Source organism: Solanum dulcamara, chromosome 11 (genome assembly GCF_947179165.1).
Source record: "Solanum dulcamara chromosome 11, daSolDulc1.2, whole genome shotgun sequence".
NCBI classification, from domain to species: Eukaryota; Viridiplantae; Streptophyta; class Magnoliopsida; order Solanales; family Solanaceae; genus Solanum; species Solanum dulcamara.
In genome coordinates, this window is record NC_077247.1 from 52,396,173 (window position 1) to 52,414,096 (window position 17,924).

General features: G+C 34.2%; 3 protein-coding genes and 1 pseudogene across 3 annotated transcripts; 3 read left to right on the forward strand and 1 right to left on the reverse strand.

Moving 5' to 3' along the window:
- The first annotated feature begins 577 nt into the window (after positions 1 to 577).
- On the forward strand, positions 578 to 3,752 carry LOC129873678 (isovalerate--CoA ligase AAE2-like). Its single transcript, XM_055948814.1, has 2 exons — positions 578 to 1,046; positions 2,084 to 3,752. Exons 1-2 carry the CDS (start codon positions 708 to 710, stop codon positions 3,524 to 3,526), a joined length of 1,782 nt encoding a protein of 593 aa, XP_055804789.1. The 5' UTR covers positions 578 to 707; the 3' UTR covers positions 3,527 to 3,752.
- A 749-nt stretch (positions 3,753 to 4,501) lies between these two features.
- On the forward strand, positions 4,502 to 6,708 carry LOC129874378 (isovalerate--CoA ligase AAE2-like; annotated as a pseudogene).
- A 2,777-nt stretch (positions 6,709 to 9,485) lies between these two features.
- LOC129874069 (butanoate--CoA ligase AAE1-like) lies at positions 9,486 to 12,590 on the forward strand. The gene is made up of 2 exons (XM_055949295.1): positions 9,486 to 9,843; positions 10,903 to 12,590. The coding sequence occupies exons 1-2, from the start codon at positions 9,526 to 9,528 to the stop codon at positions 12,361 to 12,363; spliced, it is 1,779 nt and encodes a 592-aa protein (XP_055805270.1). The 5' UTR covers positions 9,486 to 9,525; the 3' UTR covers positions 12,364 to 12,590.
- On the reverse strand, positions 12,538 to 16,324 carry LOC129874070 (protein STRICTOSIDINE SYNTHASE-LIKE 5-like). Its single transcript, XM_055949296.1, has 4 exons — positions 15,723 to 16,324; positions 13,304 to 13,614; positions 13,074 to 13,206; positions 12,538 to 12,989 (listed from the first exon to the last, which is right to left on the reverse strand). The coding sequence occupies exons 1-4, from the start codon at positions 16,122 to 16,124 to the stop codon at positions 12,711 to 12,713; spliced, it is 1,125 nt and encodes a 374-aa protein (XP_055805271.1). The 5' UTR covers positions 16,125 to 16,324; the 3' UTR covers positions 12,538 to 12,710.
- Between the last annotated feature and the right edge of the window lie 1,600 nt (positions 16,325 to 17,924).

Here is a 17,924-nt window from a genome sequence, read left to right on the forward strand (position 1 = left end):
TGGTGTTTAATTTCTTTGATCTTTTTTTATTTTTTTTCTTTATTTCTCTGTGAGCAGTGGGAATGCATGTCCTCTTCGTCATTTATTTATTTGATCTGTTTTTATTTTATTAGCCATGTGTAGTGCAATCTACTTTCTTTATTTCTCTCTTTCGTTGTCATTTCATTCCTTTTTTTTTTATACTTATTTTTCCGTGGTTAGTGAAATGACTGGTGATTCATACCTTACTCTTTTTATCCATTTTGCAATTGTTTGTGTTCGTTATTTTCCACTTCAAGAGAAGACCAAATCTAAGATGTACCTTTGTGATATTTAAATTAGTTAAATCTATTCTAGTGTACTCCAGAATATCGTCATTTTGCTTAAATAGTTATGTAAAGGTTTATTCACGCAACGGTTATCTCATTTGATTGTGGTGAAACGAAATGGAGATGTACAGATTACATAAAATTACAGGTTGACTTATTGCTTGCAAATCCCATCATATCCGGTTCAGCTCACGTTTGAGCATTAATTGCTGGTTTTATAATACTGACCATTCACCATCACGATGAACAAATAAGAAATACTACTTAATTCAAGTTTTCTTTGTTTTGCCAACTGTAATCTAGTCTTCCCATCACGTTGCTAATAAATTTGGGTTTTGAAGTTGTTTCATATACCACCCTTCAATATTATTCCTTTTTTCTGTGCGCTCCATTACCATCATGAGTCACTCAGGACTAACAAGAAATTTTATATGTATGACCATTTCAGTTCAAAATCAACCTACAACTACTCAGAGACCTCGCCATTACATGTGTCAGGTTTCGATGGATCTTCCAACTGAGTCGTCGTTGCGATCCATGGAGGGTTTGCTTAAATGTTCTGTAAATTATGTTCCTTTGACACCTATAAGTTTTTTGGAGAGAGCAGCAAATGCATTTAGAGGAAGAACTTCTATCATTGATGGACCTTCTGTCAAATATACTTGGGAAGAGACATATGCTAGGTGCATAAAGCTGGCTTCTGCTTTGTCTGAGCTTGGGATTTCTCGTGGGGATATGGTAAATTTCTAAATTTTAATCCATTTTCTGTTGCAAAATATGATTACTAAAAATGAAGTGGGTAACGATACATTCTGAACATCTCTTAGAATATAACTAGGGAGTGTCCAAAAAAGTCAAACCGAAAGGAAAACTACCGGTACGTACAGTTAGGCCAAACTTATTTATCATGAATATGACGGAAATTTATAAAACCTACACACTGGTTATGTATATTATACTTAAATATACACAACTTAAACTAGATTATCCAAAGATATTGGTCTGTAATTATTCCTAAAAAAGGAAAAAAAAAAGTAGCCAATACGGACACGCATGCTTGCCCCCACACAAGTTTTTAATATTGTGAAATTTTATGTAACCTTACTTTTTAAAATTTGTATAGATTTATTGTGATTCTTCTTAATATGGGGATGTTTAATACTATAACTATTATAATTACCAAAAATTAATACTATAATTATGATTTAGGATCCATTTTTTTTAACTTATGAATGACTGATTGTAACTTTAATGATCGCTTTCTTATAAAGTATTATTGAAATAACTCAATCTTCTTGTTTTTTAAAATAGAAGTAATTATTAGGTTCACATCTTGTTTTAAGTGTGATAGTGTTCTCGATAATATTTGAAAAAAGAACGTAGCCGTATCATTGTTTAGGCTTCATGTTGAGTTATACATTCTATATTGAAGTTTTAACGTTGTTTATTTTTAATTTTTTAAAATTTGGTTAAACTCGAAAGAAAATATGATGCAAAGACTGTTAGATTAATAGAAATGAATAATTTTCATGTATCATAGAGAAAGTTCCTACAATCATTTTAGCAGTAAATAAAATGATTGAGTCGATTGCATTCTGAACTCATAAAGTTCATATCCTGGGACTCTCGAGGTGTCACACAAACAAGCTAGGGGGTTTATCTGTCCTTTGATATAGGATAGTAAACATAGTAGGAAAAAGTTGTACGTTCCAGCAGGTTAAGAAATTTAAATTATTTACTCTGCCATTTTCATAGATTTGAAATTGTTTCTGTAGGTTGCAACATTGGCCCGAAATGTATACGCAATGCAAGAGCTGCATTTTGCAGTACCAATGGCTGGAGCAGTTCTTTGTACATTGAATACACGTCATGATTCAGCTATGTTATCAGTACTGCTCAGGCATTCTGAAGCAAAGGTCATATTTGTGGATCAACACTTGCTCCAACTTGCTCAAGGAGCACTAGATATTCTTGCTAATGAAAAAGCAATACCACCTCTTCTTGTACTAATCTCTGACTCTGAAAATTCTTCTCCTACTATTGTTAATTCGAATTCTTATGAATATGAAAGCCTCCTGGAAAGTGGTAATAGCGAATTCTCTGTAAGGTGGCCGACAAGTGAATTTGACCCTATTAGTGTTAACTATACTTCTGGAACAACATCGCGACCCAAAGGGGTTGTTTACAATCACAGAGGTGCATATCTCAATACCATTGCTACATTTATGCTTCATGAGATGAGTTCATGGCCTGTTTACCTTTGGACCGTCCCAACGTTTCACTGCAACGGATGGTGCCTGACTTGGGGTCTAGCAGCACTTGGTGGCACCAGCATTTGCCTCAGACAGGTTTATCCGAAAAACATATTTGAAAACATAGCAGAACACAAGGTCACACACATGAGTGGGGCACCAACTGTGATGAACATGATTGTGAATTCACCCGTAAGAGACAGAAAACCACTTCCTCACAAGGTCAACATAATGACAGGTGGTTCACCACCACCTCCACAAATCCTTTCCAAAATGGAGGAACTCGGGTTTCGAGTACATCACTTATATGGACTAACAGAGACATATGGTCCAGGTACATATTGTTTGTGGAAGCCTGAGTGGGATTCTTTACCACCAAATGAAAAGTACAAATTGAAAGCAAGACAAGGGGTGCAACATCTTTGTTCAGAGGCAGTGGATGTGATGGACCCTCTTACAATGGAGAAAGTACCAGAAGATGGTAAGACAATAGGTGAAATTATGTTTAGAGGGAATACTGTAATGAGTGGATATCTAAAAGATGAAGAAGCAACAAAAGAAACTTTTAAAGGTGGATGGTTTCATAGTGGTGATTTGGCCGTTAAACATCCTGATGGATACATAGAAGTTAAGGACAGATTGAAAGATATCATAATCTCCGGTGGAGAAAACATAAGCACAGTAGAGGTGGAAAGAGTTCTTTATAGTCATCCGGCAGTTTTTGAAACAGCAGTGGTCGCGCGACCAGATAATCACTGGGGGCAGACACCTTGTGCATTTGTGAAGTTGAAGGATGGTTCTAATAATGTTAGTGATCAAGAAATTATCAACTTCTGCAGGGATAACTTGCCTCACTACATGGCGCCCCGAACAGTGATATTTCAAGATCTCCCAAAAACTTCAACAGGCAAGATACAAAAGTTCATTCTAAGAGAGAAAGCCAGAGCCTTGGGAAGTCTTTGCTAAAGGAAATGGGAAAAGGAACTTTGTTTTTCTTTGATGATAATTTTTGTTAAGTCTGAGTGTCATTCTTCTATTCCATTTACTGTTTGAGATTTTCCTAGAACTGAAAGACTTCTATAATGTAATCTGTTTATCTTATTTTTTGTGTTTTAAAGATAGACTTCTCCTCAAAAGGTGTATGCTAATCTCCATATTGTACAAGCTGGACATGGTAGATCTTTGCTAATGAAGCTTAGTTTTCATTACTCTACAATCTACTTCATCGATTGCAAAAGACTATCAAATTTAATATCAAAAAATTCATACTGGCAGAGTATATAATTTAAATCCTATTCAAATTTATCTGTAAGGTCGTGGCAAATGTATTACTAATAAAGAGGATATCATGTGAGCCCTCAAATTTGAATAGGATTTAAATTATATACTCTGCCAGTATGAATTTTTTGATAAAAGTTTTGCTGCTAAAACGTTTGTTATCTGTCATTTGTTAGTAATTCAAAATTGATGCATCATTGCTGTCTATAGCCTGTTTTGATTGTACATAAAGTTACAGGTTAACTTCTTATCTCTCGCTGGAAATCCCATCTTATCCGCTCATGATGAAGAAGCAAAAAATATTCAATTCAGTTTCTTTGCTTCATCAATCATCAACACTGAACTGGTCTTCACATTGTCAATATATGTTATTCCTAAAAGATGCTACTCTTCAATATTAATTCACTTGGTTTGTCAACTCTGTATAAGGTCTTTGCATTGTCAATATTTGTTATTCCTTGAAAGGTGCCATATGCTACTCTTCAGTATTATTCCCTCTGACTTTCTCCACAATCACCATCACCTTAAGTCACTCATAATTGGTACCAAGTTTTATTTATATATGGTACCAATTCAGTTCAAATTCAGCCCACAAGCACTCAGAGGCATCACAACTTTTGCCAGGTCTCAAAGGGTCTCGAAACTTAGTCATTATTACAATCCATGGAGGGTCTTCTTAAATGTTCTGTAAACTATGTTCCTTTGACACCCATAAGTTTCTTGGAGAGAGCAGCAAATGTTTAATTAGAGGAAGAATTTCCATCATTGATGGACCTTCTGTCTAGTACACTTGGGAAGAGACTCATGCTAAGTGTATAAAGCTTGCCTCTGCTTTGTCTGAGCTGGGGATTTCTCTCGGGGATGTAGTAAGTTTCTTCTATCCCATTTTCTGTTAGAAAATAAGACGAAACCTTGAACTTTGTAGAAAATACTTTTTTAAAAGTAATGATTGCTTGACTTTTGGTAGAATGATCATTTATTACTAGAAAATAAGTTCAGGCTCTATTCATTTCATGCTTCATGCATTTATATTTTTTGATGGAAGAAGACTACCAAGCCACACTAACAAGACATGGTGTTGTGTTTTCCTTGATATGGGATGGTAGCATAGTAGGAAATAACTGTACTAGTTCTTTTTTTAAACTTCAATATGCTTAACTGAGGCAATTCTCCTTCATGTATGGAGATATATTCAGTTGTATATTAAATTAGATTAGCTAGAATCCCATGTTTATTGGAAAAGACTTTTCATGATCTTTTTTTTCCCTTTTCTGTGTTAGCAGTAGTGAAAGAGCTTTACGCTTTGACAACTGACAATCACTGAATGCCTTAATTTGACTACTTTATGTTATAAGATTTCATACCACTACGTTGAGTTTGTTATTCCAACAGGTTGAATGGATCTTTTAGATATTTGGTTTGTAGGTTGCCACATTGGCCCCAAATGTATATGCAATGCAAGAGCTGCATTTTGCAGTACCAATTGCTGGTGCAGTTCTTTGTACATTAAATACCCGTCATGACTCAGCTATGATATCAGTACTTCTGAAACATTCAGAAGCAAAGGTCATCTTTGTGGATCAGCAATTGCTCCAAGTTGCTCAACGAGCACTAGATATTCTTGCTAATGAGAAAGCAATAACACCTCTTCTTGTTCTAATCCCTGAATCTCACAATTCTTCTCTTACTATTGGTAATTCTATTACTCATGACTATGAAAGCCTCCTTGAAAGTGGGAGTACCAATTTTCTATAAGGTGGCCAATAAGTGAACTTGACCCTATTAATGTTAACTATACTTCTGGAACAACATCGCGACCCAAAGGAGTTGTTTTCAATCACAGGGGTGCATATCTTAATGCCATTGCTACATTTATGCTTCATGAGATGATCAGTTCAAGGCCTAATTTACCTTTGGACCGTCCCAATGTTTCACAGCAACGGGTGGTTCCTGGCTTGGGGTCTAGCAGCAATTGGTGGCACAAGTATTTGCCTTAGACAGGTTTCACCAAAAGCAATATTCGAAAGCATAGCAGAGCACAAGGTCACACATATGGGCGGGGCACCAACTATTCTAAACATGATAGTGAATTCTCCGGTAAGTGACAGAAAACCACTTCCACACGAGGTTAAAATAATGATAAGTGGTTCATCACCACCACCCCAAATCATTTCCAAAATGGAGGAACTGGGGTTTCGAGTAGATCACGTATATGGAATAACAGAGATACATGGTCCTGGTACATATTGTTTGTGGAAGCCTGAGTGGGATTCTTTGCCTCCAAAAGAAAAATTCGAATTGAAAGCAAGACAAGGAGTGCAAAATCTTTGTTTAGAGGCGATGGATATAATAAATCCTGTTACAATGGAAAAGGTTACAGAAGATGGTAAGACAATGGGTGAAGTTGTGTTTAGAGGGAATACTGTAATGAGCGGATATCTAAAAGATAAAGAAGCAACAGAAGAAGCTTTTAAAGGTGGATGGTTTCATACCGGTGATTTGGCTGTTAAACATCCTGATGGATACATAGAAGTTAAGGACAGATTGAAAGATATCATAATCTCTGGTGGAGAAAACATGAGCACAATAGAGGTGGAAACAGTTTTGTATAGTCATCCAGCAGTTGTTGAAGCAGCAGTAGTCGCGAGACCAGATGATCATTGGGGCAGACACCTTGTGCATTTGTGAAGTTGAAGGATGGTTCTAATAATATTACTGATCAAGAAATTATCAACTTCTGCAGGGATAATTTGCCTCATTACATGGCGCCTCGAACAATAATATTTCAAGATCTCCCAAAAAATTCAACTGGCAAGATACTGAAAACCGCGCTAAGATAGAAAGCAAAAGCTTTGGGTAGTCTTTTCTGAATTCTGAATAAAACAGAAAATTGTCATTTGATTTTTCTTTCACTATAATAATTGTTGATAACTCTGTTTATCATCCTTCTCTTTCAATATTGTCCAAAAGCATGCAAATTGCTCTCAAGTGGTACAAGTCCTTTCTTTTACTATGTTTGAAGATTGAAGTTTCTTCAAAAGTGATATGCAACTAATAATTCCCACATTGTACATGGTGGACATGGCATGTTAATTATTTCCTAATGAAGTTTAATTTTCATGCAACTATATTTCAATACCTATTTAATGACGTGTTAACAATTTAAAAAAGAAAAAAAATAATTATTTTTGAACCCAATTCATGACTCAATTCTTGACCCGACCTGTTTTATGAGTTGCCTATACAAGAGATTTAGTCTTTAGTGACAACTATGACTTATTTAATTCAGTTGAAATAAATTTAGTTTACAAAAAGTGCTAGCAAGTAGCAACTCTTAGGGTGAGATTTGAGCTTGATTTTTGGTTTGGAATTGGAGAGAACTGGTTATTGTTTGAAAAAGATTTTGAAATAATTATATTGGAAATTAGTTCTCTTTGAAAGTGTCATTAAATCTTAAGAGTTTATAAATGTTTCTTTTATTGATGAAAATTGATACAACTAATTAAATGTCGTTGTTTTTTTTACCAAATATTTTCAAACAGAAGAAAAAGGAAAAAAAGATTGTCCCCAAAACCAATATCAACCGAAAATTAGTTTTTATGCTCATCGCTTAATTTAAATATCTAATTAACCTTAAAAGACCGCTTCTTATAAAGATTTTCTTACATTTCTAAAGTTCAAACTCAAGACCTTAATTTTATTTTTCCAATTCAATAGCGTAGATGAAAGTTACTTTGAGAAATTTCTTTTTGATGTATGATTTTTACCCTCTGATTATGTTAATTTTCTATAAATAATTTTTTTTTGTCATTATGGTAGACTGAGTCCTGAATAAATTTAAATATTGATTCTAATTTTTTAAAATATTTATTTCCTAAAAGTTTATAGCTACCACATCATTAAGTAGATATTGAAAAATATATTTGAGGCTAAAATGACTATAGAAACTAAGTTGGCAAAGTTGAATAATTTTTCAAAAACAAAATAAAATTAAATAACCATAATAGCCAATTACGAAAAATTAAGTGATCATCCAAACTTCTAACTCCATAAGCTATATTAAAATTTGATAGAATACGAGCAGAAAATCCTGTAGACATTAGCCTCGATTCTGTTACTTGATTTTCATTTTATCATTTTCTTAGTTGTCGTATTCAATTATCAAGATTAAAAAATTGTGACTGATCTATGGCATTTTGTGTCAGGCAGATAACTTATGGAAATTGACGTAGGGTAGAAAAATCCAATAAATGACAATACCCAATCATTGTTGTATAATCTAATTTTATATGTTTGATATAAGTCCTTTTAAACAAATGTCTGAAATTATTGTTTTTAGCGTTGAAGTTAAAAAAAAAAATGAAAAAAAAAAAAGAACGAAAAAGTGAGATAATATTGAGGATGATAAAAATAGTATAATAAACACAACTCTGATTCTTTCTACTATATGTATTCTTTATATTTTATATTATTAAGTCGATGTTAGTGTTATAAATCTACTTTTGTGTTTTTCATTGCCCCCAACTTTTGAGTCATGGTCAGTACACATAACTTAATGGCTAGCCTAACTTAATTAAAAGGGAAAAGAAAGCATTTTGCAATAAATAAGCTAACATCATCTATGTAATACTAGGCATTAATTCATAGTGAATTATCACTCAATTCTCATTTTGCAAGAGAATTAATTACCTCCGCAAATACTACTTATATATCGACAGTGTGAGAAAATTTTGAATTATTATATCATCATTCTTATCTGTTGGTGAATAATTTATCTTATTTTCAATATTAACATTTTATGAAAATAAGATATTGCAGCTTCTTACTATTTTATTTACATTAAAACGAAACTCCAATTATTGTGTTCCTCGTTGAAAAAGTTTTTTTCTCACAAATCTTTAAAATAACTACTACGTATAACTTATATTTTCATCAAAACATATTTCCAAAAGCCTTTTCTCACAATTTGTCCAAACAGTTGAATACAGGCATAAACTTCATTTAAAAAAAGTTAAAATAATTTCTAATGTGAAAAGAAGTTCAAATAATCTCGGTCAAACAAATATTTGCAAATGCTGAAATAATATTAATGCTACCTTTAAGTCGTGACGAATATTCTCGAAGCCCAATGACCTACGGACAGTTATATTATAAGCTGACAAAAAATATATATAGGACTGATAGGTTTTGGCCAGTTGATATTTATTTTTTGTTCTTAGAGATTAAATAATTATTTATTTTGAAAAATAAAAATTAAAGATCAATACAAAATAGGGGCAAAAATGCAAATGACCCTGTAATATACATATTATTACTTTCTCAAGTCATTTTTATTTGACTATTTTAAACTTTACACCCTTTTTAACAAACAATGATTAATACAAGTGTTTTACCACAAATCCATATTAGTTAATATAAAATTTTAAATTTTGAGAAATGATTTAGAAAGTAATTAATGTTAAGAAATTATCTTTTCTAAATATGTTAAAAGTAAAAAATCAATGCAAAAATTGTACTTATGAAATAGACTAATAAAAGTGAACGGAGGAGAAGTAAGGTAAACAACGCTTGCTGTCATTCAGTCAGAAATTGCATGCTCCTAAATATATTTAGACATGTATTTGTAGAATATCCCCTCACAAAAACTTTTGCTTGCTTCACTCATTTTGTGTCCATCTTTCATCATCATGAATCCTTTCTTCAATATTTCAAGATTCAATGTGTGGTTACATGCTGTGAAGAGAGTTGGAGTTCAGCCTCGTTATCTGTCCCAAATTAGTGATGACACTCACCCATGGCAATCCATGGAGGGACTAATGAGGAGTTCAGCTAATTATTTCCCTTTGACACCCATTAGTTTCTTGGACAGAGCAGCTAAGGTATTTAGAGACAGAACATCAGTTGTGTATGGTTCTTCTGTTAAATTCACTTGGGAACAGACACATAACAGATGTCTAAAGATGGCTTCTGCACTGTCACAATTGGGTATTTCTCGTGGGGATGTTGTAAGTTTAATTTATTCTTACTCAAACCTTTCTCTTTTATTCGCTGGAAAATCACACTTTATAAATGTTAGAATATTATGTCTAAATGCATGATTAATAGTATGTATCCTAAAGATTTAACTATTTATAACTTTCACAGGCATTCCTTTTATATTTCTTATGGAAAGGATATTTTCTTATACAACAGTGTCCAGTAGTGTTTCGTTGTAACCGATCAGTTTTATACTAGATCTTCAGAGATCCTATTATGACACCCTCCAAGACTGTACTTCTTTTCAGGAGTTCTATCATCAAACTCTCTCAAAAATACGCAACAAAACCGATCTTTGTTATGCTTCTCCCACTACAACAAACTAGCTAAAACACATCATTCAATTTTGGGAAAAAAATGTTGTCCAAGCATTGTAGCTCTTGTTGGGAAAAAACACTGACTAATTCCCGTCCCTTCTGGACCACCTTCAAACAGAAAATACTAACAGAGAAATTTAAATAGAATAACAACAACACAAGATTTAACGTGGAAACCCAATGCGGAAAAACTACGGGCCACCCAGAAAAATATTTACTATATAAAAAATTGTTACAATCATATAATACACAATATTTCTCTCACACACCTCAATTCCTAAAATACTATTCCAAGGAGTTCAAGAGAATTATCTCTAAACCTCTCCTCTAGTATACAAAGAATTGAATTTTTGGTGATGTTGTGTTCATGTTGGAGAAGCCTATTTATAGGCAATTTAGAGGCATAGTTGGTGCTTATGAACACATTTATGACACCATATTTGACAAAATGTGTGAAAACAAGTTTTCTTTCTTGACTTCCACCAACCAAATGCCCACAATTTTGAGATTTTTCTTTGTGGGCTTTCATCGAAACAGGCCTGAGTCTGAATTTTCTTTATTGGAACAAATACAACAACTCTTTGCCCCAATTTTTTCATCCTTAAAATAAATTTCTACTAACATTTTAGTTTGATCATATACCAAACGTTCTGTAGCAGGACATTTTAAATCTGTGATGTCTCATGGTTGTTAGTGTAAATTCTTTAATAGGTTGCAACACTGGCCCCTAATGTACCTGCAGTGCAAGAGTTACATTTCGCGGTGCCAATAGCAGGAGCAGTGCTTTGTACGTTGAATACACGCCATGATTCAGCTATGGTATCGGTCCTCCTGAGACATTCAGAAGCTAAGATCATTTTCGTTGACCAGCAATTGCTTGATGTTGCTCAAGGAGCACTGGATCTTCTTGCAGATGCCAAAACAAAACCTCTTCTAATATTAATCCCTGATCCTGATAACCTCCCGCCTCCTGCGACTTCTCCCAATGTTCATGAATATGAAACTCTTCTGGCAAGTGGACGCAGTGATTTTGCTATAAAGTGGCCGTTAACTGAGTTTGACCCTATTAGTGTCAACTATACTTCTGGTACAACATCACAACCTAAAGGAGTCGTTTACAATCATAGAGGTGCATATCTCAATGCTATTGCTACGCCCTACACTCATGAGATGGGCTCTATGCCGACTTATCTTTGGACTGTTCCCATGTTTCACTGCAATGGATGGAGTCTTACTTGGGGTGTGGCTGCACTTGGTGGCACGAATGTTTGCCTAAGACGTGTCTCTCCAAAGGACATTTTTGAGAATATATCCCTTCACAAGGTCACACATATGAGTGGTGCACCAACGGTCTTGAATATGATAGTAAATTCACCAAAAAGTGACCGTAAACCACTTCCTCACAAGGTTGAAATAACGACAGGTGGTTCACCACCGCCTCCTCATATCATTTACAAGATGGAGGAGTTAGGCTTTTCAGTATCTCATATATATGGGCTCACAGAGATTCATGGTCCCTGCATGTCTTGCCTCCGCAAGCCAGAATGGGAATCATTACCTCCTGATGAACGATTTTCTCTGAAAGCAAGACAAGGAGTGGAGCACTTTTTTACTCAGGGAATTGACATAAGAGACCCCGACACAATGGAGAGGGTGCCGGATGATGGCAAGTCCCTTGGTGAAATTATGATTAGAGGGAACACTGTGATGAGTGGATACTTAAAAAATGTTAAAGCAACAGAAGAAGCGTTCAGAGGTGGATGGTTTCATACTGGCGATCTTGCTGTGAGACATCCAGATGGCTACATTGAAGTTAAGGACCGGATGAAGGACATTATAATCTCTGGAGGTGAAAATATTTGCTCGGTTGAGGTGGAAAGAGTTTTGCTCAGTCATCCTGCAGTCTTTGAAGCAGCTGTAGTAGCAAGACCAGATGATCACTGGGGGCAGACGCCTTGTGCATTCGTGAAATTGAAGGAGGGATGTAGTCTTGGTTCTGAAGAAATAATCAACTTTTGTCGGGATCATTTGCCTCATTATATGGCTCCCAGGACAGTTATATTTGAAGATCTACCAACAACATCTACGGGCAAGATACAAAAGTTTGTCCTAAGGGGAAAAGCAAAAGACTTGGGCAGTCTTTGTCAAATCAAGAGTGAGGTTGCAGTTTGAAGAGTTCTTGGGACTAAAGCCTTATATTAATGTAACATATGTTCAGAAATTTCCAACATTAAGTCTTGTCTCTTCTGTTTGTAATCTTATGTTCAAGGTCTTACGTAACGAAGCTTTCCATGAATAAAAAAAGCTCAAGCATCATTAGATGTCCTCAGACAAAAAAGTGGATGATTCAGTTGCAGATGCACTCTATTTATTTAAAAAGCAACACCTACACTATTACACATCTTATATCGTGGAAATCTTACACAAATTATAATGACTATATTAAAAAATACACCCATTATTTCTTAAATTCAAACACTTAAATTTCTATACTATGAAACTGTCATGATCTTCCTTTTTTATGAAGTTTGAACTGCAGGATTTTGTTTCAGATTGAGGCGAAGTATGTACCGAGACTTAACAGAGCCACAGTACAGGTGATCACCAATCTTAATGCCACTTGACACCATCGTCAAATCCTCATCATAATAGTGTTCGACTGGATTTCCTTGTAAATCAACAGATAAAACACCACCATTTTTCTCTGCCTTTGGCTGTCCAACATACTTCACAAATATAGCCATTATCTTTCTGATGAATGGGTACCTTTGTGCCAAGTCCCATGAATATGTCTTTTCCTGTCAAATTATTAGAAAAATATGAGACAGCAGCAGAAGCTAAAGGTTGAACACATCAAATTTAAATGTCATGAAGAAACTTACGGTGGCGAATGCAATCCAATAATGGCCTTCTCCATCATAACGGATGTTGTCAGGATATCCAGGCAAATTATCAACAAACATATCCACAGTTCCTTTTCTTTCGCCTTTTATGTAATACTTCTGGCATTTCCTTCTACAAATTAAATTAACCAAAAAAATGGAAAATGAGAAGTAATCTTCTACTCTCTACCCGCTGAGGAAATTATTAAAATAATATCAATAGTACTTACAGAGGAGTTTCACAGAAAATAACATAATTTTGATCTGGAGAGACTGCAACACCATTAGCGAAATACAGTTCGCTAAGTAGTGTTCTGGTCTGTTTAGTTGATGGATCATAACTTAACAATCTTCCATAGGGCCTGCCTTCAAGAAAATCATAAATGTAGTCTTTGAATTTATATTTGTAAGAAGCATCCGAGAAGTATATGGCTCCATCATCTGCAATGTCGACAGCGTCTGCCAATTTGAATTTCAGGCCTTCAGCTTCCTCTGTTAGCACTTTAATCTCACCCTCTGAAGTAACGTTCAGTAGTAACCCCTGTCCCATTTAAACATTTTATTCTAAACAATTATACAATGTTATACTGATATCAGAACGCTGCAAATACGAACGGAGGATTTAAGATCTTTTGCTCTCTTATAAAATAAATAGAAAAAATAATCTTCGAAAACATCTTATACGTAAAAAAATAATAATAATAATTTTAGATAATATTTTCTGTATATGGTTATGTACTGTTATAATTCAAGTTTTGATGCATCAATAAATCACGTGACTTGATTGGCGGACCTGATCCATGATCGGTGTGCGTCATAGACCAAATGGGAACATGCTGTAAAAGCTGCCACCACCTACTGTGATTGGTGGGCAAATCAGAAGAAACTACAAACCATGGAACCTGATGAGAAGACCTGATCGACCAGGTCCCATGAACGATGGGTGTCACAGATCGAATAGAGACCAGCTGTAAAAGTTGTCACCACCTGTTGTGGTTGGTGGGCAGCAGCTGAAGGACAGAGATGTCCAGCAAATTAGAAGATACTAGGTTGTTTCGTCCATATGCTAAATATTATCTTTAGGACATGAAACAATTTAGTTTTAACACATCACATTTACAAGGCAAAAGAAAAAGGTGTGTATGCTCAAAAGAAAGAACACTTCCTCAAGGCAGCAGGGGACCTGATCGAGCTACTATTGAAGAATAGTTTTTAGGTTGTTGTTTTGTTGTAATGTTGAGTCTTGGGTGCTAAATATTGTAAGATCAGTTCCTACACTATAAAGGAATATTGATCAATTTGTTTATCATTTTGACTTCATTGCTAGAGTTAGCTTTGAAATAGTTAGAAAAGTCTACATCAACCTAGGGGTGGTTGTGTAGTGGGTAATAGTCTTATTGCTTAGTTTCCAAGTTATTGCTAGAGTTAGTCTTGATCGGAGTGTTGAAAGTCTATGTCAACTAGAGTGAGTTGGGGTAGTGGGCAATAGTCATATTGCTTAGGCTCGAAGTCTTGTGATAGAGTGTTGCAAGCATAGGGGTGAAGAGGATTTGTATCTAATTACATAGGTTGTAATGGATCACTTTGCTCTTGCATCTAGTGAAGATTGGTTGGAAATCCTATTGGACAGGCCGTGGTTGTTTCTCCCTTGATCAAGAAGTTTTTCCACGTAAAACTCTTGTCTTGTTCATTACTTGCATTAGTTGTTGGTTTCTTGATTATTCTTTTTAGGGACCCGGTCCCTACGTGACAGTGGACACACCCATTCTAACATGTACCAAACATAAGAATAACTCCTTATTTGGATGGTTGTTACCCGTTGTATTACATTGTTAGTTTTAATACAATGTTTGTTTTGATTATTAGTTAAATTAATATTATATCCTATTGTTAAATCCGTCGTTAGGTAATGATGAAAAGATCGATTTTGTGTAACGATCGATTTTGTGTGATCACATCATTACTTTAATATTTTCTTCTCATTTTGTCTTTATTAATTATTTAATAATTATATTTTATCTTTTACCCTACCTTTTCATAGTAGTTCTATCATGTATCATACTCTTTTCTTGAAAGTTTATCATTCAATAATGAATGTGTGACATTATGTAATGACGGAGAACCATACAATCTATCCAAACATTGTATTCATTAAAATAATATAAAACAATACAATATATTATGAAAAAATAAGTGACAATTATCCAAACAAAGTGTAAGTAACAAAAAAATTATAATATGCTTTATTTTTAGGAAAACAAATCTTTAGTACTCCCTCCTTCCCATATTAGATGGGCACTTCTAATTTTATATAGTGATTAAGAAATTATTAATATATTAAAAGATTTTATTAATTTTTGTTCTTTATTTATATCAATGCAATATACATAGAGCATAGTAATTATAGAAGTAAAATAAAAAAAATTAATTAATTTAATTTTAATTTAATAAATAATCAAATAATATGAGATAAATATTTAAAAAAAGATAGGCTCGTCGGAGGGAGTACCAAACTCTCACACCCTTTACAAATCCGTCCTGTTTTTGGAAACTGACTGACCATCTTTTCAATGTGGTCCACTATCATTAGCTAAATAATCAACAACCCAACAGTTATTTTCCATAAAAGAGGGGGACCCAACAACTGACCTTGTCCGCATCTGCAACAATAACTTCGCCGTGAATTCCTAGAGCAAGTCCAAGAGGTCTGCCGCCGGTGAAAACCCAATCCTCCACCGTCGAATCGGCCGCCGATTCGTTCACTTTCACTTTTTTGACCCACCCATCAACGCATCCCGTGTATATAACTCCCGAATTCTGATCGTAAGCTACGTCTTCGGGTGATAACAGTTCGTTAACTCCTATTTTTTCCGAGCCACGTAGCATCTGGTTATTGCGCTTTGGCACGAGCATGGGCGGGTCAGTAGAGAAGATATGGGTCGGATAAGGAGCCGGGTCGAAGGAATCAAGTTGGTAGATAACTATTCCGAGAATAACAGGTATGATTACTGATATAAAAAGAGGCCTAAGAAAGATGAACGGAGAAGTCATATTTCCAGTTGTAGTAGAAAAAGAAGAAGTTGGGCTTGACTCGGGCTGGCTAATGTGAATAGCGGAGCAGATGAAGGATTAACATTCAAAATTTAACAATTCGTCAGCAAAGGAGAAGGTATCTGAGTGAATTGGTTGACTCTTATTCCACTTTGTTTGCTTTCTTATACCAAAATGTGTCTCGTCTCAACTACTCCGTTTGTTTATATTGTAAGTGGCGAAATCAGGAATTTTACTAGCAAAATATTGAACCCCTTTGTTACTGAGCTAGTCCCTTAGCTTATGTTCAAGGAGTTCAATATTAAATATATAGTTATAAATTAATTTTTTTTATCTTATATACATAATGTAATTCTTTAACGAAGGGAGTTCAAATGAACTCAGGACACCATGTGGATCCGCCTCTGATCACTGTGGCGTAACTAGTATGACAAAGTCAAAAAACAAAAAAATAGTCACATCTAAGATTTGGAGTAAAATTTCATGAAAGACCACTCTGGGTATAGGAACTTATATTTGAGTAGCCTTCCATAAAATTTATAGTAAAATTTGAAGTTTATAAATACATATAATTGTTTTTAGATGATTTGTTTGAATTTTGGTAGAACTAATAATCAGTTTGTGTATCTCTATATTTAGAAGTGGGAAGCACACCTCAATAATTCATGTGCCTGGTTAAACAAAATGGCAAGAAAGTAACCATCATCATATATATATATATATATAGAACCATTATAAAAAAAGTTTTTTACCACTTTAATGATTTTCTTTAATTACCGGCGCGCTCTAGTTTATAGTAAAATTTGAAGTTTATAAATTTTTAAAGTTATGATACATAAATGTGTTTTTAACTTGATTTTCGCTGATGTTTATGTCATTTAATTTGGTTGTGCTTAAATAGACACTTAAATTTGTATAAAATTAAAAAAGTAAAATATTGTGCCCTATGTTGGCTTAATACATGTAGGATGCCCAATATGATGTGAAATATCACGCATGATGTCATGTAGGACACATATGTCTATTTGTTCAACTTTATGCAAGTTTAAGTGTCTATTTGTGCATATTCAAAGTTGGAGATCATAAATATCAATTGACGTCAAATTTTAAAAAATACATTTATGTGCTATGTCATTTTTAAAATTTAGTCATTTTGGATTATTAAGTTTTAAAATTTAATTACTATAATGCACCCAAGGGTGTGGCCTAGCGGTCAATAAAATTGTCGAGAACTCTGAAGTCTCAGGTTCAAAAATTCGGCGGAGATAAAAAAATACTAGGTGATTCTTTCCATCTGTCCTAACCTTGGTAGACTGAGTTACCTGGTACATGTTGCTAGTGGGAGATGACAGATATCTCATAAAATTAACCGAGGTGCACGAAAATTGGCTTGATCACTACGATCATTTTAAAATAAATTAATACTATAATATGGACCGATATACTAAATTATCCTGAACCCATACCTACTGCTCTACTCCACCTCTTATTTATATCTCATACATGATACATACCATAAAATTTCTGTGCTTATAATGCATTAAATGTAAAAAAAAAAACTTGAAATTTAATTACCTCAAAATATGAAAATACATCACTTTTCATGAAATAAAATTATGCTAAATTATTTTTAAATATAAAAATTATGACTAATATAAAATAATTTCGTATAAAATATAATGATTGAATTAATCAAATGACTACCCTAATATGTTGGAAAATGTTTGGCCATATAGGCTGGCTACGCAATTCGCACGCCCCGAATTAATTATTCATGACAAAGCTATTTGCATATCAATG